Below are 26749 nucleotides of genomic sequence, written 5' to 3' on the forward strand. Positions count from 1 at the left end.
ATCATAAAAATAAGTTTATTAATCTTAACTTTTAATGTTACTTTTAAATGATTAATAATAGTAGTGATAAATTTTTATTGTATCGGATTTCTAAATTATTTTTTTTAAGAGTTTATTATAGTTCTTTTCATAAGATTTCTTATATGTTGTTTTTGGTGTTAATTTTTTTTTTTATAATTATTTGATCAGAGATAGAGTAATTAATTATATAAATAACTGGTATTACTAATTTTAAGAGTAATTTAAAAATATACATCATTATTGATAAATTTAATATCGTTAATGAAGTTAATCATATTTTTAAATTGCTGTAAAATAGTTAACATAATTTTATATTTGAGACAAAATATTATATTATTAAAAAAATATCATGTTCAAAATACAATAAATGTTTTATTTTAATAGATTCTCACTATTGTTAAATTGAATAAAATAATTACACAAAACATAAATGTATTTTTAAATACGTCGATTGTTAAAATTTTTATATCTTTAGTTTACTATAAATTTTACGATAAAGAAACAGTTATTATTATAAACATTTTTAGAATAAATATAAAATTATACTATTTAGATATTTTTTTTTGCTATTACTATTTAGTTATTTTCGTAATTTAAGAAAGACTGAATTTAATAAAACAATTATAAAAACATAAATATATTAAGATATGATTGGTTTTTAATTTTCTAAGATCTTTATTTTATTATAAATTTTATGTTCACAAAACAATTATTCATTTCTCCACTCATTTAATATTATACATAATTTTAAAATAAAATATAATTTATATTATGTAAGTATTATCGTTAATATGATGAATGAATGAATTATTTTTTATAAAAAATAAAAGTAGTAATTAGTAGTTTTTTTAAATTATTATTTTAATGTTTTGGAGGGCTGCAGCAGGAGACTAGTAGATGGGTCATGGATAGGAGCAAACAACCAAAAGCACTACCTCTCAACTTCCAACCAAGTAACCCTGGTTAACTTTTAACCACAGTTAGTTAAAACCATAGTTGGTTCTTTTGCACTTTGCAGTTACAACTTAGAAACAAAGAAAGAAGTTCGGAGTTAGAGAACGTAAGCGGCATTGTTCATTGTTCACACACTTGTCTTTCTTTCTCAAGTTTTTAAGTCCCAACCCTTTTTCGTTCATTCGCTGTTTCCTATATTGGCGCGAGGAAGAAGGAAAACCTTTTTTTTCTTCCTTCGTTTATTATTTTGTGAAATACAAACATGTTTCTCCTCGGAGACACCCTTTTCATTACTTGAACACTCAGTTAGCTCATAATGTTCGTTTCGCCATTGTTGTAGCTTCAGTCACGGTCTGTTGTATACCCTTTTGGTCCCTTTTAGATTTTGTTGATTTTCCGGTTGCAATTCGTGAGATCTGCGGTTGGCGGTGTTGTGTGGGGGCTTCATTTGAGGTTTCTGGATTTGGGTTTTGAAAAAGTTGAGATTTTTTTTACTTCTGGGTTTTGGAGATGAAGGTTGAGGTGGGGTTGGGAGGGTTGTGGAATGAAGATGAGAAAGCGATGGTGGTGGAGGTTCTCGGAAGTAGTGCTTTTGATTACTTGGTTGTGAATTCGGTTTCGAATGAGAATTTGTTAATGGCGTTTGGGAGTGGCGAGAATCTGCAAAACAAGCTTTCGGATCTTGTGGAACGCCCCAACGTGTCTAACTTCAGTTGGAACTATGCGATCTTTTGGCAAATTTCGCAGTCCAAGTATGGTGAATGGGTTTTGGGTTGGGGAGATGGGTGTTGTAGGGAGCCAAGGGAGGGAGAAGAAGGTGGAGGAGTGAGAGGGGTGTTGAACCTTTGTGTTGAGGATGAGAATCAGCAGAGGATGAGGAAGAGGGTGTTGCAGAAGCTGCACACAACGTTTGGGGGTTCTGATGAGGACAATTATGCTTTTGGGTTGGACCGTGTTACGGATACTGAGATGTTCTTTCTTGCTTCCATGTACTTCTCTTTTCCTAGTGGACATGGTGGTCCAGGTAAGTGTTTTGCTTCTGGGAAGCATTTGTGGCTCTCTGATGTCTTGAAATCTACTTCTGATTACTGTGTGCGGTCATTTTTGGCCAAATCTGCTGGAATTCAGACAATTGTTTTGGTCCCTACTGACTTGGGTGTGGTGGAGATGGGTTCTGTGAGAATGGTGGGAGAGAGCTTTGAGTTGTTGCAGGTTGTGAAATCTGTGTTTTCTGCACAGTCATCATTCTCCGCAGTTAAGCCCATTGCACCATTGGATGTGGTGAATGAAAAGAGAGATGAGAATGGTCTTCTTTCTGGTTTGGCAATTGGTGACAATAATAGTAATAGTGAGAGTCATAACGGTAATAGAGTAGAGGGAATTGGAGTTCATAAGATTTTTGGGCAGGATTTGAATTGTATGAATCAATTCAGGGAGAAACTTGCTGTTAGGAAAATGGAGGATAGGTCATGGGGAGGTCATACCAATGGGAATAGTATTAGCTTTCCAAATGGTATACATGGTTCTAGTTTGGGAGGAGGTCGAGTTGCGAGGCAGCCTGGTCCTATTGAAATTTTTACTCCTAGGTCCTCTACAAGCAATGTGCCGGAGCTAGCTAATGGCGGGAGGGTGGGTTTCATGCATGACAAGTATCAGCAGCAACGGCAGGTGCAAATGCAAATTGATTTCTCGGGAGCCATGTCAAGGCCTTCCGTGGGATCGGTCATTGCTGAATCTGAGCTTTCTGATGTTGAGGCCTCGTGCAAGGAGGAGAAACCAAGTGTCGCCGATGACCGGAGGCCAAGGAAGCGGGGAAGAAAGCCGGCTAATGGAAGGGAAGAACCTCTTAATCATGTTGAGGCAGAGAGGCAAAGGCGTGAGAAGCTGAACCAGCGTTTCTATGCTTTACGAGCTGTTGTGCCAAATATCTCTAAGATGGACAAGGCATCACTGTTGGGAGATGCAATTGCTTACATCAATGAGCTTCAAGCAAAGCTCAAGACCATGGAGTCCGAGAGAGAGCAATTTGGAAGCACCTCTAGGGATGGATCAGTATTGGAGGCCAATTCAAGAGCAGAAAATCATCATAATAGAGCTCCTGATGTGGATATTCAAGCTGCACAAGATGGAGTCATTGTAAATGTGAGCTGCCCCATCGATGTTCACCCGGTTTCAAAAGTCATTCAGACATTGAAAGAGGCAGAAATTGGTGTTGTTGAGTCAAAACTCACTGCTGCAAACGATACTGTCTTGCACAACTTCGTCATTAAAACGCAAGGACATGAGTATCTGACAAAGGAGAAGTTGGTCGCTTTAATTTCCAGAGAATCGAACTCCTTACAGCCATTATGATCTGGTGCATAGCATAGCCATGGAAATCACAATTAACAGTTCATAGCCACGATACATAGGGAACAACCTAATATCTACATCATCCTCAAAAGTTTTGTTATACAAAAGAGGATCTAAAAGAAAAGCAGCTGGAATTAGAGAAGTAGAATAATAGCTCCTATTAACCGTGTAGGGCAGCCAATTTATGTTTGTTTATAGTATACACAGTTTATCATAAGTATTATTCCTGCAAAGTCAATTGTTTTGTTTAGCTTAACCAATCTACATAGCTTCATAATCTTTTTTGTTTCTTCCTTTATTCTACTTAGTTATGTGCATAACAGCAAAATGTTAGTTTGTCTACTGCTTTTGTCAATGTCTTGTTTCTAGGGATAAAGATGTCCTCTCCTTTTTTTTAGAATATTATATATTATAGTGTAATTTCAGATTTGTAATCCTTTCTTATATAGGATACTTCGTGTCTTCATTCCTAGCTCAATAATATCTTTTATTTCCTACTAGGAATGCATGTTTCTTGTAAAAGTGTATCAGCTTGTCTAATGAGGAGTTTCCTCTAACAGAAAGGTGACATTCTTATTTTAAATATGTATTTACACACACATACATTGGCAATTTATAGATCTCGGGCACTATTTTTTTCTTTCAGCTTGCGTAAGGGAACGGTTTTTGTTGCATTTCTTGGTTTTGCTTTTCCAGAAGTTAGAAAATGGATAGAAAAAAAGGGCCAGCAAACTTTTGCGTAGTAGATATGGTTTTGTATATGGATTCTGAGGTACTACTTGCACATGAAAAGGGTGAAAAGTGGGTACTGCCCTCAAATTGTAGTCAGTTCCTTTGTTATTTCCTCCTTTCCATAACGAGTTTGAGTTTGAGGTATCTCATGCAAAAAAGAACCTGGGATTGAAAAGTAAACAAAACTGAAAAAGGAGGCTAAACAATACACACGGTCGTAGGCAACAAACATAATAAAATGAAAACTAAAGTCTCATTGCGCAACATTAAATAAATACAAGTACCATTGTGCAAAGTTTACATAAATCATTAAATCAATATATGTATATAATTTTCCGTGGTCCTGCATTGTGTAAGCATCGTGTGACTCGTGTCCCATTTTGATATTTTTTATTATTGTTGAATTGTAAAACGTTCACGTGCTGGGTTATTTTGATCCAATGAGGTTTGCGATGACAAGGATCATGTGGTGCATGTGTTTGCTTATGGAAGAGAATGAAAGTTAGGACTTTGAAAAAAAGAAAAGAAAAGAAAGTGTGTGTATGACTAAAGTTATATGTGACATAAGCTGTCGTTGATGTTAAGAGAAACCCCAACAAGGTCGTGTCAATTTAACATGAAATTCTTGCCACTGATTCCTTGCCTATAGCTACAGTTGAATGATATAGATCGCCCACCAATATTTGTATTTCTTTCTTTTACTGTTTTTTCATTTTTTAGGTCAATATCCATTATTACTAGGTAGAACTTGAACTTGGTGTAATAGTAGCGTCATAGTCTCAAACTGAATACGACTTCTGAAATTCTAAAGCAATAATCATTGTGAAATTATTAGTGCGCGCGCAACATTAAAATTCTAATAATAATAATTTTTCATTAATGTTGTCACAAATGAACTTGAATCCGGAAAGTTTTTTTTTGGATAATTATCTCCAACTTCGGGATGAGGAATTTCTAAAGATAGATGTTCGGAATTAGGAGAGAAAGAAAGAAAAAAATAAACAAAAACTAAAGAAATAAACAAAATGGAAACGACTGTCATGAGAAATTAGTCTGCATTTGGTTTACTGTTAAAAGACATAAGTTATATGAGATAAGTTTTTATTTAAATTATGATTTAAGATTTTTTCCTACGAAAATTTAAACATGCAAATTTTCCTATGATTTGTCGTTGCAAATTTTAGAGGGTGTAATTGTTTCAGCTTTATCTTCGGAAAAACCAAAAAGTAATTATAATATTTTTTGGGGGCATTATAGGGTACAAGCCCTAAAAGGGAAATTGAATTCCATTATAATTGGTCCCAGGAACAAGGGCACGCCCCAAACGTGCTTATCATGTGTGCAAGAACATTGTAAAAACAGACAAAATGGAGTCCATATTAGGTGACGAAAAGCACAACATAGAATGTCATGTTTTGGGTTTTCAGCTTTGGATGCCCAAAACCTTTATCCCCGATCTTTAAACTAGTCCTCAAAAAATTATACAAGATATATTTTAATTCTTAAGATTATAATAATTCGTTCATCTTAATTTCAATTTTTTTTATCATCATTAGCATAAAAAAATCAAAGTAAATATTAATTAATGAAAATTTAAAATCTCAGAAGACTAAAATACTTCTTAATTCATACAATATTAAAGATTAAGGGCTTACATTTTTGTTTCTTTTGCTGAAAATCTTCTATTGAAATCGTAACATCAAGAAGAGATGAAGGTACTTGCCCTTAGGAGGTAGTGAAGTCCATTACAAAGGTGAGATGTGGAGATTGGTTCCTCTTATCCAACACAAGGGTCAAGAATGATTGCTGCCATGTGGTGTGGTGGTCAAGCCACACATGGATATGTGTCTTTTTTTACTATTTTTCTTTTGTTGTTGATTGCAAAAGAAATGGCAAATTGTGGGATCCATGAACAATATCAATCGCCAATTTTCCAAATTTGTATGATTGAAGGAATGAACACTATTTACCCATTGATAGTGATAATTAAGCTTATTCATACATATCACCATTTACTCGTGTCTAGTTAATTAGTTTACACATTTTTCATCCGAAATTTTGACTTGTCTACAGTCCTAATAGCCACCAATTCATTTCTCTTATCCTTTCATTTTTTTTTGTACATATGAAAAAGTTATTTGTAGAAAAAAATCTCATTCACATAAGAGCATTTAATAACGTCCCACTAGACTAGCAACCGACAATTGACAAACTGCATTTTAATTTGGAGTTTTTAAGTTTAAAAATTTAAAAGTAAATATGATGTACAAGGAAAAAGACGATATTTGATTTAACACACATATATCACACACTCAACTCTATGGTTGAAATATATTGTAAGGATTCAAGTCAAACATCTGACAATTGCCTTTTATATATATATATATATATATATATATATTAGTTTATTTTATGGTATATGTTATTTCTGATATGTGCATTTTCTGTTGCTGTTTATAAATAATTTTAAATAATTCTATGTAAAAATTATATGTAAAGCCATTTTTCTGTGATTGTGTTAAAACTAAACTGAAGGCTTTTGTTGGTTCTGAGTCAATGCTAAGATCAAGGTTTTATTTGTTGCCATTCCTTATTTTGTTATATTTTTTTAATTTCAGTTAGAATATTAACAGAATGGATGAAGTGATATTTTCTTTAGGAAAATATTAAATTCAATTCTTAACACCGAATTTAAACAATTAATAATAATAATATTTTATTAAAAAATTAATTGTTTCTGTATCTTTAATATAGTAATTATTTTTTAAAATATAAGTCAATACTTTTAAATGCTTAAAATCAACTCAGATTAATAAAACTGTCGTTTTTTTTATTGTTGTCCCTACACATCACTGTTTCAAATCTAGTGGTGACCCTAGAAATTTTTGTTTTTTGTCCTTTTTCAGATGAACCTAAATGATAATATTAAGAGCTTCAAGAATAAGATGAAGCGGCTTAAAGATAACATTTCCTTAATTCTAAGTCACACATTCCTTAGATACTTAGCAAATCACCTCAGTGAAGCATTTACTATGAGTTACTCTCCCACGTTTTCTTTTTGCAGCTTATCTCATGTACTTTATAGTGAGTCTTGGACTGAAAGTATGAACATGAACACAATACAAGATTATAATTTAACATAAATTTAAAATCACAAGAGAACATGATATTTTTAAAATGGGCATAAGTTATTCTAAATATAATAAACTGCTAAATTCATTGAAACGTCTGCTACTCGTATATATTCTTTTGGTTGAAGGGCAATTCTTTGACTCAGACATTGAATTTGTCATTTGCAGCATTAGCAAAAGGGTGTCAAAGATTAGCAAATCAACATCGTTGTTCTTTCAAATCTTTGACACCCTTTTGCTAATCTGGCTTCAATCTTGCAGCATGCAATATCTCTTGTGTTACTGCATAATCTTTAAATTTTGCAAGTACAATAGTAGTAGTGAGAATCTTTAAACTTGATTATCAAATAGCATACTCTAATTTCTCTAATCTATTTACGAGCTTAGTAAGGAGGAGAGAAACTACACTTTGTAACTAGTGATTAAATAGTGTTTTCCTAGGATTCATTTTTGGCATTGTTTTCTAAATCCATTACCTTTCCTCAGTATTTGGGCTTGGTGGTTACGCTTGCAATTATCTGCAATGCAATACTTATGAAGATGTTAATGCACCCGAGTATGATGCAGAAGGTAAGATAATTGCAATGATGAGTTGCATGGGCTTGGTTGGATCTTCAATTAGAAGGACAATAATGGGTAATTTATTTTTATAGGCCTTGAAGATTTAAGGCAACTAGGCAAGTTATTTAGTTTGGAAGATTGTTGAAGCTCTTTGCTTATATTTATTAAAGCACTCATACTTGATATTTGTCTTGGTTTCAGGCTATGATCCACAAAGAAGGTGGTTTTTCCAAAGGTAAGATTATTCAATAGGGAGTTCCAGTAGAGTTTCTTGATTATGCAATGTACATGATCCATTTGGATTCCCAAAAATTTATGTTTCTCGCAAACAGATATATAAAACATGGAATGAGATAAAGCTACGTGCCCTCCCATGCATAAGTGATTGGGCCTTGTCAAAAGATGATGGGATGATCAAGAAAGGAGGCTTGCTCTATTTAGTTGGTCAGTGCCAAATTAAACTAGACCTTTTCAATGTACTCATTTACATGATTGTTTTTCCTTTCTTAGCCTGCTTTTGATGGCTACTTTTTCAAATTTTGTTTTATTAACTTTGAGGATTAGTTATTATACTGTTTATTTCAATAATCTCATAACATGATGGTTCATTGATCCAATTCATTCGTATATCCAATTACAATCAGTGTAATAATGATAAGCCATTATACTTAACACAAATGTATTTAGAAGTTCTGCAATATTGAAAAATGAAAATGCTTCATGCATTTCCCTAGCATGCTTGTCAATGGATAAGTAATCCAAATGTATTTGGCTCATCTAAAGTTGGAATTAAGTTTATTCTGTCTTCCCCAACATTCCCTTTTTTGATAACTTGAATTATACCATTTACTGTTTTTACTTGCCACAACAATCTCTGTCTATGGAACAGATTTAGAGGTGAAGTTTCCCCTCTATCTGGAGAATTCGATGTACCTCCCTTTTATATTCAAGCAAAGTATAAGGCAAAAAAGCTTTGTTGCAGATATACACAGAGTTGAGGTTATTGGATTGTATAAATGGAAATCTCACAAACCAAGCCTGAAAATTTCGTTGAAACAATAGGTTAGCAACTATCAACACTAAATTTGTGCATTGGTGATTAATCTTTTAAGCATAGATCAAGAGGGACATCTCCAAAGAAGGGTACATAAATAGACATGATAGCCTTAATGATGCTACCAAAAATGTGTAACTTGCTTGCCATGCACCAACATTTGTTGGTATATTAGATTGCTAGTTATGGTGAAAAGAAAAAACTTGGATAATTTGTTTTCGTTTCTCTGCTTAACTCTCGCTGGTTATGTTTCATGGTTTCTTCCTTGCAAATTAAAATTCGAACTCTTCCTATCCCTGCCTATTTGTGAACCATTCATAACTTCAATCCTCAACTCTTTCTCTGAACCGAGAAGAACAAGGAATGGCTTCAATTACAATCACAGATGGAGGATCGATAATATCTTTTAAAATTTGATTCTACTGAGGAAGAATCAATGAGAAAGGTCTTGCACAACAGAACAAATCGCATAAAACGATCCAAAATAATTTAGCAAGATGAGTTATGTAATGTTATTTATTGATTACATAATAATAAACAATATATACCATGGTGTAAATCATGATCTTTTAAAAACATTCATGTAGATTCTATATCACCATAAATTATTTCATGTATATGAAAACAATGTTAGTGGAAAAGAAACCTGGAACAAGTAACGTTGCAGCGCCATTTAGATCAGTTGCATGGCAGATATGTATCATTGTTGAACTTTTGCAACACCTAATCAACAGTTATTTAATTTTTTGAAACTTAATGAAACCAATTAATCTATCAATAGATTATCAACAAATTTAATTCATCTGGTGTATGTACATTTAATTGAGACTTAAAATGATTATATTATTATAACAACTTAGAAAAACTTCTAGGCCTACATACAGAGGGTGACACTCTTCAAATGGGGAAAAAGGATTAGAGGTTACACCAATTGAAAAAAAAGCTACCAATCTAATAACATACATTTTCGTCCTACATTCTGTCCCATCAGAATAAGGCGACATGTGAAGATCACAAAAAACTTGATATGAAAGTCATAATTACGGTTATGTGATGAAATTTCAAATGGTTAACAACACATTTGAATATCCTAACTTATCATTGCTAGCTATTCATAGCCAATGATGAAATTAACCTTGGTTGATGTGTCATTTGGTATTCAAAGGATCAGACTGAGGGCCACAAAAAACTAACGATTATATGAACGTTGTAAGATGAACTCAGTCAGCACAGAAATTTCATGTAACATGAAAGGTTCAAAGCTACTTTAATTCTGATTTTCAGTAAAAGAAAGTGTTGTTTGGCTATTCTTGAAGCCTATGATTATTAGCTAGGAAAGTTGGAAATATCTATTTTCATTCTTTTTTATCTGCATGTGTCATTGTCTTGTTGAGTCTTGTTTTTCCACACCACTTTATAATGTTCTCTCCACTTGATTATTATTCCTCTTATGACTTATCTTTTCCCTTTAGGGTTCTTATACTGCCCCACCGGTTTGGAAAATGTGCTTCAGTGGTGTGCTTTTATTCTGAAATTTGGTGCTTCTACAATGTGAAGTGTGTTTACAAAAGATAAACTGGTTTGTTTAAATCAAAATAGCTCAATCAACTAGGGCAAAACAAAGAACCGTTTGGACACTAAAAGTAAAGTTTGTAAAAACGATTGTTTAATCATTAATTGACTAATAGTGAACTCATCACTCTTACTCAACTATTTAATTTTTTCTGTCGAAGAAACATGCATTTTCTTTTACATGGACATTGACTTTTTGGGATCATAAAAGTAAAAAAGAAAAAAATGTAATCAATATAAAAATTGATTTGCACAAAAGAAACAAGTTATACTCAAATCAAGCTTTATTTTAAAAAGAGAAAACTAAAAACCTCTGCTCTAAACTCCAATCAAGCTTTATTTTATTTAAGTTGTTATGCTATTTTTATAACAAGTTCTATAAAATGTTTTTATAATTTTTTTTCATATAATCATATTATTTATCTTATGTTACATTTATTTTTCTTTCGTTCCCATCTCACTCTTAATAATTAAAAATGTTATAAGAACGTATCGTAAAAATATCATTATTCTTTTGCTTTCTATTCTTTTAAATACTTTATGATGTATTATAGTGCTCAGAACTTGGTCTCCCGTGCTGCAAAGTTGTGAAGTACAATTTATGTCCCTTAAACAGTGAATCATTGTGCCCTGCCAAACAAAAATGTTTTTTTTTTTTTTTTGTGGTATTATTAAAGTGGGATATACATAATATCAATTTTTAAATATTTAAACAATAGATCTGATTCAAGACAAAATGACGATCATGATGATATCTAATAAAAAAAATTATGATGGTTGATCGTTTATGATATTTTTTTCTTATTTTAATGCATCTTTCTACTGAGTACATAGCCAAAATCCGTATAGCTAGTGAGAAACTTTTGACAGCTTGTGCATGTTTTTCAATAAAGATTATGTTTTTCTTTTTAAATTGAATCAAATTAATTTCATATAATTGAAATGCATTTATAAATTAATTTGAATCATATATATTTTATTAAAAAATGTAAAAATTAAAATTTTAACTGTTAAACAAATAAATTTAATATATTTTTAATTAATTTTTTAAATTACATGTAGCTTTTATAAAAGAAAATCTTTGAAGCCGAATAAAATTATTATAGGTTCATTTTTTAAGTATTTAATATATTTATATTTATTTAAACTCAAATTTGACTATAACATGCCCGCGATTTACATATTAATAAAGAAAAATATTCTTTTGTAATAGTTCTGTATTTAAGGTTTAACTCATTGTCCGTTTGTTTCTTCATTTGTAATAAAGATAGATTAGATTTTTTCTTCTTATTTGAAACAAACTACAAATGCATGATGGTTAATGGAATTTGTAAATTAAAAAATATATAAGTTTTGATTTTTTTAAACAAACATGTTTAATATAATATAAGCTCAACATATTTGTCTCTCAAATTGTAATTATTTGTATTTAATTTCTTTAATTTTTTAAATACTCAAATAAAGTCTCCATCCAAAAATTAAGATTTTTATTATATTTATAATCTTATTTTATATTTTTATTTATTTGTATAAATTAATAAAATATATGATTCGTCAAATATTTTTTTATTTATTATTGAAAAAAACTTTAAGGTGGAGAACTTTATTTGAACATTTAAGAAATGAAAGATTAAATGTAAGTTATAAAACTTAAAAGTACACATACATTAAAAATAAAGACAAAAATATATAATTAAATATGTAATATAATTATTAACACATTCATGCTATCAGAATCACTTAAACAAACAAGTGGTAATGTTTGGAAACTTAATTGTTTTTCAATTTGAATCTGATCTAAAGTCAAATACTTGATCTTTACCACCATCACTATGCTTGAATCTGCATCTACCACAAATAAATTACCACCCAAACTCGTTTGAGATTCAGTTGCAACTCTAAACATCAATTGTTGCACAAACATTCTTTCACTACTTGATAATTTTGACATTCTTAACATATTATCAACTTTATTAAATGTCATACATATTATATAATACTAGATAAAACTCTTTAATCCATGTATGTTATCTTATTATCCTTTACTCTTATTATAGTCAAATTTTCACCAACTTACATGTTATAGTATTTCATGCAAAAACAATACTTTATGAAGAGTACTTGAGTACCTTGAGAAACCACACGCAACCCCTTTCAATCTACTCTACTTGGAGCTTAGACCATAACCTAAACAAAAAGCTACAGTTAATAATATTAAAGTAAATGCAAACTCTGCATAAAAGAAATCAAACCTATGCTAATACTGTTGATTTTCTCTTAAGAAATCGATTTCATCCAAATAACACAGACAAAAAAGCCACTTCTCATCCAAAAGATTATTCTCTGACTTCCCAATAAATTTGTGAATATTGCGAACCACCAACTCACGAGTCACATACTTCGAATCATAACATCATTGAAAGAAATCAGCAGCACACGGACAATAAAGCTAGAGAAAATCATCATCGCTGATTTTTCTTTCATTGTTCATATAAATTCAATAATCAAACAACAAAATGAAGCATTCGTCAATTTTGCTCTCTAGTCAAACACCTCATTTTTCGAAACCAAGAATCCAAGTTCATCAACGAGAAGAGGAAACAATGATCACGAGAATCTTCGGCCATGCATTAACTTTTAAGAGTGAAAACGCCCACTTATATGTTTATTATTGTTTAATAATTTTTTGTCTAAATTATTTTTATATTATAATTATATTAATAGTAAAAATATATATAATTAGATTGACAATAGACACTCCTTGAAAACAGATATCTTTTTTTTTTATTGTTATTTGTTTCTAAGATAAGTTTGATGACTAACAATTATAAAGTGAATATATATTTTTCTTTATACATAATAAAAAATGATATATTTATTGATTGATATGTTTATGGAATTACCTTATTTACCAATTATGCAAGAGTGCAAGACTTGTTGATAAACATATATCTTGCTTTAAAGTTGTTGGGTGAGATTCAACTCATTGAAGTATTGTCCCCCTTTAGCAAAATTGTTGCGTGAATGGCATCTTTTCTTTCTCAAGTATATCATTGCTATTTTATTTATTTATTTATATTGTAGTTAGATGGTGCTTGGATTAACTTTATGTGCATCGATCTTTATTAATTTACCACTTTAAGTTAATAAGTCAATCATATTAAAATTTGGAAATTTGCAAACATTTTATCTTGTAACATTTTAAACAATTAGCATAAATAAGATTTAAATTTATAATCGTATATCTTATATATGTATTTTATATTTGTCCATAGCGTTAAACTAATTTCTTGGCATTATCGTGTTAAAATTTGACTCCTCTAAATCAAGAGAGTAAATAACCCAGGCCTGAGGTTGGATAATTTATGAAAAAATAAAGAGTAAAATAATTAATTTATGTACTATATTTAAAAATAATAAAATTTTAAAAACAATAGAACATAAATTAAATTTATTTTATAAAAAAAGTTTGATTTATTTTACTTTCTTATTTTTATTTTTTTTTATAAATACTAGTTATTAAGAAGTTAATTTAAGTTGAACACATACATTGATTCAAAATCACATGTTACGAACTAAGTTCAACATATAGTTACTTGATTTTCAAAAAGTTTTTTGTGCGTGTCTGAAAACATATTTAAAAACTTGTAAATATAAATTTAACACGTAAATTATAATTAATAATATTAAAATAAACATAAATTTACTTGTATCTTAATGTGAAACAAAACACAATATAAATCTAAATCTGATTGTTTCGTTTTAGTGGCAAAATCGTAACCCAAGCTGAGATTTGAAGTGTTTATCTTCCTTTCCTGCACTGCATTACCAGCCTTACATTAATAGGTAAATGTTAAAAAGCATTCACATCGGAGCATGTTTTGAGGATAAAAAGATTATCCAATTGGAAGTAAACTCTGGTCCACTGCATTTACTGAAGCCAGATTGAGTGCGGAAACGAATAAGCAGTTTAACTGAAGATCTAAATAGCATGTATGTATTAAAACCAATTTTCCAAAGTTGTACTAAATAATCATTTCAAATATACTAATCTAAAGACACTGAAAAGTTCTCCACGCCCGTTAAAGCCCATGTATCAAAAGTGCAAGCCAAAGCTTTCACCAACAAAGCATTAAAGCAAAGTAGGTAGGCCAAAGGACACTCTAGTAATCCCAACTCCCAAGTTTCACTTTTTCTTGGTATCAATTTTTGTTCCTTATACTAATAAATTCATAATTTCCTTATAAAATGGAAGCGGAAATTACCAAATGAGAACACTTTTCAGCAACCTCTCCATCTCATTATAAAATTCCCTGCTACACTCCTACAACACTTGTCCCATTTCTCTCTCTCTCTCTGAAATGGAAGGGAAAGTAAAAAATGCATTTTTCTCTTCCTTATTGGCGGTGTTTCTCTGTGTCAACACCGCTTCCGGTGACCCATTTCAGTTCCAAACCCATACTCTAGTCCTCCGTTCCCTCCCCCACACACCACCCACACTCGCTTGGCCCGAATCCGAGACCAAAGGGTCGGAACCGGATTCCTCCACTAACCTTTCCTTTCAACTCCACCACATAGACTCTCTCTCCTTCAACAAAACCCCAGAACAACTCTTCCACCTTAGGCTCCAAAGAGACTCTGCCAGGGTCAAAACCTTCACTTCCATTGTTTCAGCAGCTCTCAACAAAACCCAAGTTCCCGGATCCGGGTCGGGTTTCAGCAGCTCCGTAATTTCGGGTCTCGCACAGGGAAGTGGCGAGTACTTCACGCGCCTGGGCGTGGGCACGCCCCCGAGGTACGTGTACATGGTGCTCGACACAGGAAGCGACGTCATTTGGCTTCAGTGCGCGCCTTGCAAAAAATGCTATTCCCAAACCGACCCGGTTTTCGACCCGTCAAAATCCAAGTCCTTCGCTGGAATCCCCTGCGGGTCCCCCCTCTGCCGCCGGCTGGACTCGCCGGGATGCAACCAGAAGAATGCTTGCCAGTACGAGGTCTCCTACGGCGACGGTTCCTTCACCTCCGGCGACTTCTCCACCGAGACGTTAACGTTCCGACGCACCGCCGTGTCGCGCGTGGCCCTCGGCTGCGGCCACGACAACGAGGGCCTCTTTGTCGGCGCCGCCGGTTTGTTAGGTCTGGGCCGTGGCGGATTTTCTTTTCCTAGCCAAACCGGAAACCGGTTCAACCAGAAATTTTCTTACTGTTTAGTGGACCGAACCGCTTCCGCTAAACCGTCTTCGGTTGTTTTTGGTGACTTGGCCATCTCGCGAACCGCCCGGTTCACCCCTTTACTCAAGAACCCTAAGCTTGACACCTTTTATTACGTTGAGCTACTAGGAATCAGCGTGGGCGGTGCGCCGGTTCGCGGCATTTCGGCTTCGCTTTTTCGGCTCGACCCGACCGGGAATGGCGGCATTATTATCGACTCGGGTACGTCCGTGACTCGGCTAACTCGCCCTGCTTACGTGGCGCTTAGAAATGCTTTTCGGGTTGGGGCGGCACATTTGAAGCGGGCACCCGAATTCTCGCTTTTTGACACGTGCTTTGATCTTTCGGGTCTGACGGAGGTTAAGGTTCCCACGGTGGTGCTGCACTTCCGGGGTGCTGACGTGTCATTGCCCGCGGCCAATTATCTGATTCCGGTGGATACCAGTGGGAGTTTTTGCTTTGCGTTCGCCGGAACGATGAGTGGGTTGTCCATTATTGGGAATATTCAGCAGCAAGGGTTCCGGGTCGTGTATGACTTGGCCGGTTCTCGGGTCGGGTTTGCCCCGCGGGGGTGCGCATGAGTGAGTGAATGTCAGTTAGGGACAAACTCTTTCTCATGTTTTTTACTTAAAAAAAGATTATTGGCTTATTTTAATTTATGTGGAATTAATAGAGATTAGAAAAGGTAGATGAATATGTTAATCTTGATATGCATTATGATTTTACCTAATGAAATGCTTGTATTAGTAGTTCAATACAGGGTGATTTGCTGGTTTAATGTCTCAATATTCTATTACCAGGTTTCTTGTCTCTTGTTTCTTTTAACGTTGTTCTTTTGTGTTGTGTTTTTGTGATAATATCAATCGCTGAATGTTGTTAGACAAAATAGGTTTTCTTATTTTGGTTTTGTTTTGTTGGCTTCGGCAATGCGTCCAAAGATATTTTAATTTCACTTGTACGTGCTTTCTCCGCACATTTGTGTTGTGTTAATCAAGACTCTGATGAGTAAAGTTTCAATAGTTTGATTAGTTACTCAATTGCATGTTTTCTATGCGGTCAAAAGCCAAAGAAAATACTTATTTATGAATTTTAAAAAATAATATGATAAGTTATAATGCTTTTTCAATTCACTTTTCATTAAAATTAGAGGGGAAAAGGTGTGAGATAATTGACAGAATATCTAAGAAAAGAATAAACTAGTGGTGGACGCGTGGATCGCCAATCACGGAGGCCATATTCTCATTACTTTTCATTCCTCAGATTCTAAGATGCACTAGAAGACGATAAAGTGTAAGATAATGACAATCCATTAGGAAACTAATTATTAGAATTATCATAAAATGTGTAATAAATTATAAATTGCTAATATTTTAACTTATTTTTTAGTTAATTGATTACTTTTCTGCATCACCCTTTATTTTCATAGTGCAGTACATCGATGCCATATCTTCAACTCTTTCCTTTAATAAGCTTGCATTGCGCGTTTCATATTTCCTGCATTTTGAATTCTATCAATTTCACGATCCACAACTATGTTCAATAATAAAGTAAAAAAGAAGCGTAATCTCGATTTCCTCTGATAAGGTAAAACATAGGGAAAATATCCTTAATTTTTATCCACCAATTGTGTAAGATTTCTTATAATAGGTGGAATTACGATAATGAATCCTTAATATTAACCAAATGTTCATAATACAAATTTTGATTTAAAAAACATCGATAGCTACCAACTTCTAATTTATAAGTAATACTTTTTAAGCTTTAAATTCAAGTTCAGGACTATTATATGATGTGATGATTTGCATGTAAAATAATATTTTTCTTTTAAGAAATAAGCATTATACGGAGAAATTTAAAATATTAAGATAGCTTGATATTAGTTTAATCCTAAGATTGAGGAGAAAGCTCGTAACTGTGATATGATGTAATGATTTGCATGTAAAGTAACCTTTTTTTTTATTAGAAATAAGCATTATACTGAGAAATTTAAAATATTAAGATGATTCACTCAATTGTTATTTCAAGATAGTTTTACCGAAATAAATATTAAGAATTTTGAAACATGAATCTAATTTTAGAATAAAAAAGAGTGAAAGAATTACAAATTAGAGTGATTTGATTATTTAAAATAAAACTCTCTTAATTATAATTTTTAAATTTGTTGCTAGCTGAAATTTGATATCTCAGTAACACATGCAAAAATAGTTGAAAGTTGGGTGCTAACATTACTACTATTCACAATAAGTCAAAAAAGGAAGCTCCAACGAGGACATGCACAGAAGGCACAGACAAATTGAGAAAATTGTCAACTGGTTAGTAGCAGATAGCTTAGGAAAGAGCAAAGCAATTGTCTCTTTTCCATTTATTGGATTATACTTTTATTTTATTGATTATCAGTGCAGGGAACACTGACTCTGCACCAGTGATACACTTTTCTAAAATCCCAATAACAAACCAAGAACCTGCAATCTAACACCCATCAGTGCAATGAGCTTTTTATTTCTTCTAAAAGTTTCTTAAAGCTACTTCAAATGGTATGGGAATGATTGGTTTATTTTAATTATAAAATTATCACTTTATTTTTATTTTCAGTATTTTTTACAAATATTTAAAAACAAAATATAATTTTTTTAAAAAAAGATAACAATTTTGTATTTAAAAGTTAAAAATAAACAATATTTTTTGAAATCAAACAATCTTAAAGTATCCTTGTTTTTAGGTGCAAGGTCACAGATTTTCAATTTTCATTATTAATGCGTTTACTATTATTGTCATAAAAATAATAATTTCATTTAAGTCTTGGGGAGATATTGCAGCTATTATTATTTTAAAAAATATATAATAATAATAATAATGATTTAAGGTTATAATTGTAAACATCCTGTGATAAAATACCATTACTTGTGTTGCTTATCTATCTGCATGTATAATTATGTACCTAAAGAAGAACCACCCTAGGGATATTGAAATGAAAAATACAAATAGAAATTGTTCATGTTATATGAAAAACACAGAAGCAAGGGTTTAGTTTCGGTATCTTGTTTGATTTTAGAGAATATTTTTGAGATGTGTATATTTAAAAAATGCATCAAAGTAAATGAATTGTGTAAGATGACAATAAGACCATAATTGGTCTTAATACTGTACCCTATGATTATAAAAAAAAAAAAAAAAACCAAACAATTGTCTATGGAAGTTTATATTTAAGTACTTAGGAATAGAAAAATAAAGCTCGAGTTAAAAATATACCAATACACAATTTTCTTCATGATTGGACGTATAGAAAGGACGAAACATTGGTCCAAATATCTTAATTTTGCATCTGATGTTTAAAGAATGAGTGTGCGTGTCCCCGCAAGTTAATCATGCATGTGAAATGAAAGGCTTAACACTTTAATTATGGAGCAAGTTAGACAAAAGTCTCAAATTTGCATTAAAATATGCATTGTATAGAAAAAAAATCAAGTCCAAAAGACCTGTATCTACTCTTTTGTAAAAAATCGCTGTTCTTTCTAATTCAATTCTCATGACACTATGCAAGAGAACAAACAATTAAGCAATATTGCAATGTAATTAAAAACAAATCTCTGGATTTGTGCATGATTGGTACTAAAAAAACTCCAAATTTACTTCAACAAGAAACTCTTTTTCGTACCATATGACCTTGCAATAAATCAAGATATGTAAAATCCTACAGAACACTTCCAATTTTAGTAGAGCAGATTATAATGCAATTTACAGGAACTGTTCTCATCCATAAAGAACTAGTTTAGTGTTATTAAAATATGGGTAAGATATGGTAATTGGGTAGAAAGAATAATTTTTTGTTTGTTTGTAAAATATGGAGAACTGAGATCTGCAATATGCTGAGAATTGAAAATGAATAATCAATCGAAATCAAATTGTTCAAGATAAAAGACAGAACCTGCAAGATGGATTGGTCAGGATAGCTAGGGTAAGAAGCTACTGTCAACAAAATATATTGAGTTTAAAGACAAAAGGAAAATTCAACACAGAATCTATCGGAGTTGAAGTATTCATGAATGTAGATACAGTGTGTTAAAAAAAAACACTTTTAAAAATGTTTAAAACGAACAACTAATAATATTAAAATAAATGTGGAATCGTATGATTATGATTTTAAACATTGATTATGTTGTAGGTTAGTCGATCTTTGATTATCATTTGGTAATGCAATTTTCTTTTATTTTATAATTACTTGTTAAAATAATTTTTGGGGGTCTATTTTGCTAAACATTTACTTGGTTAAGCGGTCAGAAAATTAAAAATAAAATGTTTTATGGCCCAAATTACAAAGTATTCTTACTTTTATTCACATATCATCTAAAATTAGCCGAAATAATCAACATCTCTAGTTTTGAACAGATTTCCCACAGGAGATTTAGTGGAAGAAAAACAAAAAAGGAAATATAGAAACATACAGCTTATTTAAATACTTATTTAATATTTTTAAAATGATGACTTATGTTAAAAAGTTAATGGTAAAATTTATACTAAGAAGCTTATTGAAATAACTTAAAAATAGTTTATGAAAGTTATAATTTTTTTCGTAAAATATTTATAAGCTCTTTTAAAGAGGCTCAATTAGGCTAACTCAATTGAGTATATTAAAATATGAGTTTTGACTCTCTTTTTTGTCAAAAAGTTTTGAACTTTAAATTTTATATTTATTTTTTATTTTACCCATTTGCATTTTTCTTTACATGTTTGGGCTGAATTTGGGTTCCACTTTTATGGGCCTTAAAGAGTAGATGTTTTTTTTTATGTAATACGATGGAATTAAGTTCATATTGGCTGACCCAAATTGGGTCCGGGAACCCATTTTACTGCATCTAATCTCGGTTCTTTGCAAATGACGACATATAGTTGTGTTCTTTTACTAAATTTCTACAAATATAATCCTTAAGACTGATTTTAAATAGGTATAAATAAAAGTTTTTCTAATATTTTTTATCTTAAAAATATATAACTGTGTAGATAATTCATTTTTTATTTTTAGTTTTGGTTGTTTAAAAATCGGTTTTATCACTAGAGGAACTTTTGTTTCTCTACTGGATCTTGGAGCAAGCGAACTTGATGCCATTTTCTATAATTCGAGTGTTGCTGAATTTTTGTTGGGCTTGTTCCTCACTGTTTATTTAACCATGGGTTCTATTAATGCATTTCACTTTGGACACATTTGACCAAAAGAGCGAAAAAAAGGGAAATTAAGCATAAATGAATATTTTTTTTTAACAGCAATCGTAATAGATTACACCAATCCTTTAATGGATTTTTACATTTATCTTTTTTCTGTAAAGTAATTTTTCTTATTTTTATTTTAAAACAAAAAATTAAGAAAAATAAGCATACATGTCATGTTCTTATTTTAACAGAGAATGAGTGCAAACTAAATATTATTATTGTTTTTTTTATTTAATCATATCACATTAATAACAATTTTCAAATAACATGTAATGTAACCATGACATGAATCGTTAACTAATAATAAATGCCACATTTAAATAAAAATTTATAAAAACTAAACCAATAAAAAACCTTCAAAAGACTAAATCACATTAAATAATATTTACATAAACTAAAATTATATCTTATTAAAAAATGCTAATTAATGTTTTAAGAATATTAATTAGAAAATACTAATATACCCTAATTTTTAATAATTTTTTGTTCATTAATTCATTGAAAAATATTTATTTTTCATCGGCTATAGGCGAATCCCACTATGGGTGAAGATGTTATCGTCTTGGGGTTTTAAGCCTCAGCCAATTTACTCCAATCTCATCTAAAAAGGTTTTAGCAAAAAAAAGAAAAAGTTTTAAATTTCTCACGAAACCTTCATTCAATTCAAACATGCCCTCATCACTTTTTTCCATGTAGCTTCTGTACCTTGTTCATCCATGGACACTCTCAACATTTCAACCTCCACCAACTTTCCAATCCCAACCTTCTGCCACCCCAAACTTCTCAACCGAAAATTCCCATCAACACATAACAAACCCAAAACCCCATTTCACAGAAACCCTTTTTCACTCTATCTATCAAGTTCCACCGCCAGAAAGTTTCAAACTTGGGCGCATTTTGGTCGACCCACTAACCGCCGCAACTTCCTGAGGAAGAAGCTCCTCCATGATCACCAGGTACGCCCTAAGGATGACCCTTCTTCTGTTTCCGGTTGTGGGGTGGAAGAGAGTGGTGATGGTGTTAAAGGGGTATCTGTTGTGGACAATTTAGTTGAACTGGAAAAACCAAAATCCAAACATTTGGGTGAGTCTGTTTTGTGGAATAAATTGGAGAATTGGGTCGATCAGTATAAGAAAGATATTGAGTATTGGGGTGTTGGGTCTGGTCCTATATTCACTGTCTATCATGATTCCCTTGGAGGTGTCAAAAGGGTCTCAGTTGATGAAGAAGAGATATTGAGAAGAAGCAGGGTTGGGAGAGATGTAATTGAGGACTTCCCTCACGTGAGAAGTAAAATTCTGGATGCTAAGAACATGGCTAGGGAGATGGAGAATGGGAATAATGTGATTGCAAGGAATAGTTCTGTGGCTAGGTTTGTGGTTCGAGGTGAGTTGGAGGGTGGTTTTGTTAAGGCTGTCCAAGGTTTTGTTTCTCAGCCCAGATTGCTACCAAAGCTTTCGGGGGTTGGCAGAAAAGTGTTGTATTGCTTGGTTGTTCTGTGGGCTGTGAAGAAATTGTTTGCTTTTGGAGATAAGGAGGTCCAGTATTCAGAAATGGAGAAGGAAATGATGAGGAGAAAGGTAAAGGCGAGAAAGGAGAAAGAGATTTTGGTGAAGGGTGCTGTTGAAGTCATTCCTGAACCTTCGGAGACACCAGTGGTAGATGTAAAAAAGCCTAAGTTAGATAAGGAACAACTTAGGAATAATATTCTGAAAGTTAAGGCTTCTGCTGATAAACTTGTTATCAAGGATTCATCCGCTAAAGTGACAACAAGATCCATGGATATGGACTATAAAGTTCAAGAAATAAGAGAAATGGCTAGGCGGGCACGGAAAATTGAGGGGAGAGATCATTCCCCAATTAATAGGGATATGGAAATGGAGGACCGTGTGATTGAGAATTCATCCAATGAGGATGAAGTGGTAAAAAAGGGTAGCGAACAAGATAACAGTTTAAGTAATCATCCAAACGAAGTTGCAAGGAAAAGTATAGATAGTAATCCAATTCTGCAACCAACTTCTGTTGATGTTGCAGAGAACATTGATAATTCAGTACTGTATGAGGTGCTTCCTGCAGATGCACACAATTCGTATGCTTCAGATGTCATAGTTCCTGGTGATATGGAAATAAATAAAGAGGAAACCGAATTTACTGAAAACAAAGTGCATCTGAAGAACAGAGAAAACTACAAACCCTCAGATATTCCCATTAGTGGCTCATCTATGATAAATGAAAGTTCTGTGAAGAAGAAACCAAGGATCATACGATCTGTTAAGGAAGCTAGGGATTATCTTTTGAAAAAACAAGACAAACAGGATCTCGACACAGAATCCAAAACTGAACTCATGAAAGAAAATATTGCTGATTTGAAGTCTTCAAGTGTTATTGATTTGAATAACCAGAAGTACCAGAATTTGGAGGTGGACAAAATAGTGTCTAGAAGTGACACATTAAATGGAATATCAGATTCTAAGCCTGTCATAAATGCTAGTGAAGATTCTAATGAGAAGGACGAGGAACTTAGCCCAACAAAGAATGACTATGTCAAAGATTCTGGTATTGAACCTGGATTGGAAGACCTTCAAAAGTCCCTCTCAACGAAATTAGACTGTGAAGTTAATGCCAATGGTACAGAGACAAGGCTATCTGTAAAGCCAGAAAATTTGCTGGAGAAAAACCTCCACGAAGTTGAGCCCATAGTTGAGCAAATTAGAAGTGATACTCTAAATGAGTCATCAGATTCTAAGCCTGCCACAAATCCTAGTGAAGATTCTAATCAGAAGGATATGGAGTTTGGCCTAACAAAGGATGATGTCTTCGAAGACACTGGTGTTGAATCTAGCATAGGAAATCTTCAAAAGTATGACGCCACTTTAGACCATGAAGTTAATGGCATTGGTAAAGAGACAAGGCTATCTCGAAATCCCGAAAGTTGGCTGGACAAAACCTTCCATGAAGTTGAGCCCATAATTGAGCAAACTAGAAGTGATACATTAAATGAATCATCAGATTCTAAGCCTGCCACAAATCCTAGTGAAGATTCTAATAAGAAGGATATGGAGTTTGGCCTAACAAAGGATGATGTCTTCAAAGACACTGGTGTTGAATCTAGCATAGGAAATCTTCAAAAGTCTGACACCACTTTAGACCATGAAGTTAATGGCATTGGTAAAGAGACAATGCTATCTGGAAAGACAGAAAATTGGTTGGACAAAAACTTCCATGAAGTTGAGCCTCTAATTAAGCAAATTAGAGCAGGATTTAGAAATAACTACATGGCTGCAAAAGAGAGAGTTGATCAACCTTTAGATATACCCACTGAGATGGAATCCTTCGGAGGTATTGAAGATGGTGGAGAACTTGACTGGATGCACGATGATCATCTCAGAGACATTGTCTTTCGAGTCCGCGAGAATGAATTGTCTGGACGGGACCCATTTTATTTGATGAATGCTGGAGATAAAGAAACATTCTTCAGAGGTCTTGAGAAAAAGGTGGAAAAAGAAAATACAAAACTTTCTCACATACACGAATGGCTCCATTCAAATATTGAAAATATTGATTACGGAGCAGGTAGTTATCAATTTCTAAAATTATATGACATAAGAGAATGTGACCAACTTTTAATTTCTTGAAATGATTTTACAACTTCTTTGACTTGTTCCTAGTAGCAAACATTTCTTTTGAATAATTTTAAGTATAATCCTAATAGTTTGTCTTTGATTCTTCTAGATGGCATTAGTATATATGATCCACCAGAGAAAATCATACCACGCTGGAAAGGGCCTCCTGTGGAGAAAATTCCTGAGTCTCTAAATGAATTCCTTGATCAAAGAAAGACAAGTTCCACCAGAAATATGAACCTGGTGAAGAAGGATGAGAGTGGCTTTGCTAAAAAATCAGCTGATTCCTCTTTACAAGGAAAGGTCGATAGTTCTATAGAACGTACTAAGAAGGTGAAAAATCCAAAGACTGTTATTGAAGGAAGTGATGGTTCTGTTAAAGTTGGCAAGAAATCAGGGAAGGAATATTGGCAGCACACAAAGAAATGGTCTCAAGGTTTTTTGGAGTCTTACAATGCAGAGACAGATCCAGAAATTAAGTCCATAATGAAGGATATGGGGAAGGGTTTGGATCGGTGGATCACTGACAAAGAAATAGAGGAAGCAGCTGATCTAATGAACAAACTACCAGATAGGAATAGGAATTTCATGGAAAAGAAACTTAACAAGATTAAAAGAGAGATGGAGTTGTTTGGACAGCAAGCAGTGGTTAGCAAATATCGTGAATATGCAGACGATGAAGAGGAAGATTACTTGTGGTGGTTGGATCTTACACACGTACTGGTATGTGTATATGTATATTTTTCTTAGTATCAACTAATTCACTAAGAAGCATGAAATTAAGGATGAAATATCAGTGTTATGTTCTTGAATGTAACTCTGCTGGATCAAATCTACTTATCCTCTATGATTGGTTTTGATTTGCTTTCTTTTTTCTACCTATTGATACTGAGTTAATTTGTTCATTCTCTGTTAGTGCATTGAATTGTACACAGTTGAAAATGGAGAAGATAAAGTAGGATTATATTCTTTGGAGATGGCCGAAGATCTTGAATTGGAACCTAAGCCATATCATGTGATCGCTTTCCAAGATGCTGGTGACTGCAAAAATCTTTGTTACATCATTCAGGCTCATCTAGAAATGCTTGGAAGTGGTCATGCCTTTGTTGTTGCACGGCCTCCTAAGGTATCTAATCATGTGCTTTGATTGGTTTTTCTGTGTCACTGCAAAACTATTGTGCAATTAATATGCAACCATGCCCTTTGAAAATGAAAACTTCCGCATTCCTCTTCGGGGGTAATTAAATGAATGTTTTCTGAGCTTTTATTGCACGTTATAGGATGCTTTTCGAGAAGCTAAAGCAAATGGATTTGGTGTTACGGTCATCAAGAAAGGTGAACTTCAGCTCAATATAGACCAACCACTAGAAGAAGTGGAGGAACAAATTGCAGAGATTGGCAGCAAAATGTACCACGATATGATGATGAAGGAGCGATCCGTGGATGTAAACTCATTAATGAAGGGTGTATTTGGTTTTAGTGACCGCTCCATCAAGAAGAGGTATTCATTTGCTTTTTAGCTTCATAATTCAGCAGTGGAAATTAGTATGGACTATGCAACGCATAACATACACGTTTAGATTTGTCAGGTTTTCATCATTGTGTATACCATATTGAGTGATTTCATTTGTCTCTTAAGGTTAAAGCGGAAGTTGAAGAAACCCAAAAAGGGATGATGGTTCTCAAACTTTCAACAATATGACACAGTTGAAGACAGTGAAACTTCTCTACCCCAAACATTGAATACGAAGGCTTACATATTTTGTATGAAGCAAGCGACTTGTTTCTAGAACATATATTTCTTACCAGATTTTACTGTACTCACGAGGAGATGGAGACAGCATGTCATCATAAGTCTGCGCAGTTGAAGAAAATGATGTCATGCATGCATGGTGAGCACGTGGTGTCATCCTTTAAACTTTTGTACTTTGTTTTTTCCTACAAATCACAATTTCTTTGTATATAACTGAGAAAGAAGTAGTTATGAACTTATTATATTAGAGCTCCACCTGTAGAAAAAGTAAGAAGTGGGGCTTTTAATTTTTTTATTATTAATCTGTAGGATTTTGCTCCTTTGCTCCATTTCACTAAAATGCTGTTTCTATTGATATGTAAAGAGAAACCTTTTAACAAATTCATTCAAGTTTGACTGCATATCCTTTTTGAAAACCATATGATATACAGTCATGCATTATCTCAAATTAAATTGACTCTCATTTACTAAAATACTTTCATATTCTAACTAATCCCTAGTAAATGAAAAAAAAAATGTTTGTTTTTACTTTTTATGGTATTAATGTATTTATCTTTTAATTAAATGCTTAAGTTGTAAA

At 32.8% G+C, this 26749-nt stretch overlaps 3 protein-coding genes across 3 annotated transcripts; all 3 read left to right on the forward strand.

Moving 5' to 3' along the window:
- The first annotated feature begins 1080 nt into the window (after positions 1–1080).
- On the forward strand, positions 1081–3917 carry LOC113849758 (transcription factor bHLH13). The gene has a single exon (XM_027479898.1). It carries the CDS (start codon positions 1486–1488, stop codon positions 3325–3327), a length of 1842 nt encoding a protein of 613 aa, XP_027335699.1. The 5' UTR covers positions 1081–1485; the 3' UTR covers positions 3328–3917.
- Positions 3918–14698: 10781 nt separating this feature from the next.
- LOC113850113 (aspartyl protease family protein 2-like) lies at positions 14699–16290 on the forward strand. The gene has a single exon (XM_027480484.1). It carries the CDS (start codon positions 14739–14741, stop codon positions 16167–16169), a length of 1431 nt encoding a protein of 476 aa, XP_027336285.1. The 5' UTR covers positions 14699–14738; the 3' UTR covers positions 16170–16290.
- Positions 16291–21451: 5161 nt separating this feature from the next.
- On the forward strand, positions 21452–26544 carry LOC113849903. The gene is made up of 5 exons (XM_027480145.1): positions 21452–24366; positions 24526–25139; positions 25333–25542; positions 25697–25917; positions 26056–26544. The coding sequence occupies exons 1-5, from the start codon at positions 21510–21512 to the stop codon at positions 26090–26092; spliced, it is 3939 nt and encodes a 1312-aa protein (XP_027335946.1). The 5' UTR covers positions 21452–21509; the 3' UTR covers positions 26093–26544.
- The last annotated feature ends 205 nt before the right edge of the window (positions 26545–26749 follow it).

This window comes from Abrus precatorius, unplaced genomic scaffold, assembly GCF_003935025.1.
Source record: "Abrus precatorius isolate BTA unplaced genomic scaffold, Abrus_2018 Scaffold9, whole genome shotgun sequence".
Lineage (NCBI taxonomy): Eukaryota > Viridiplantae > Streptophyta > Magnoliopsida > Fabales > Fabaceae > Abrus > Abrus precatorius.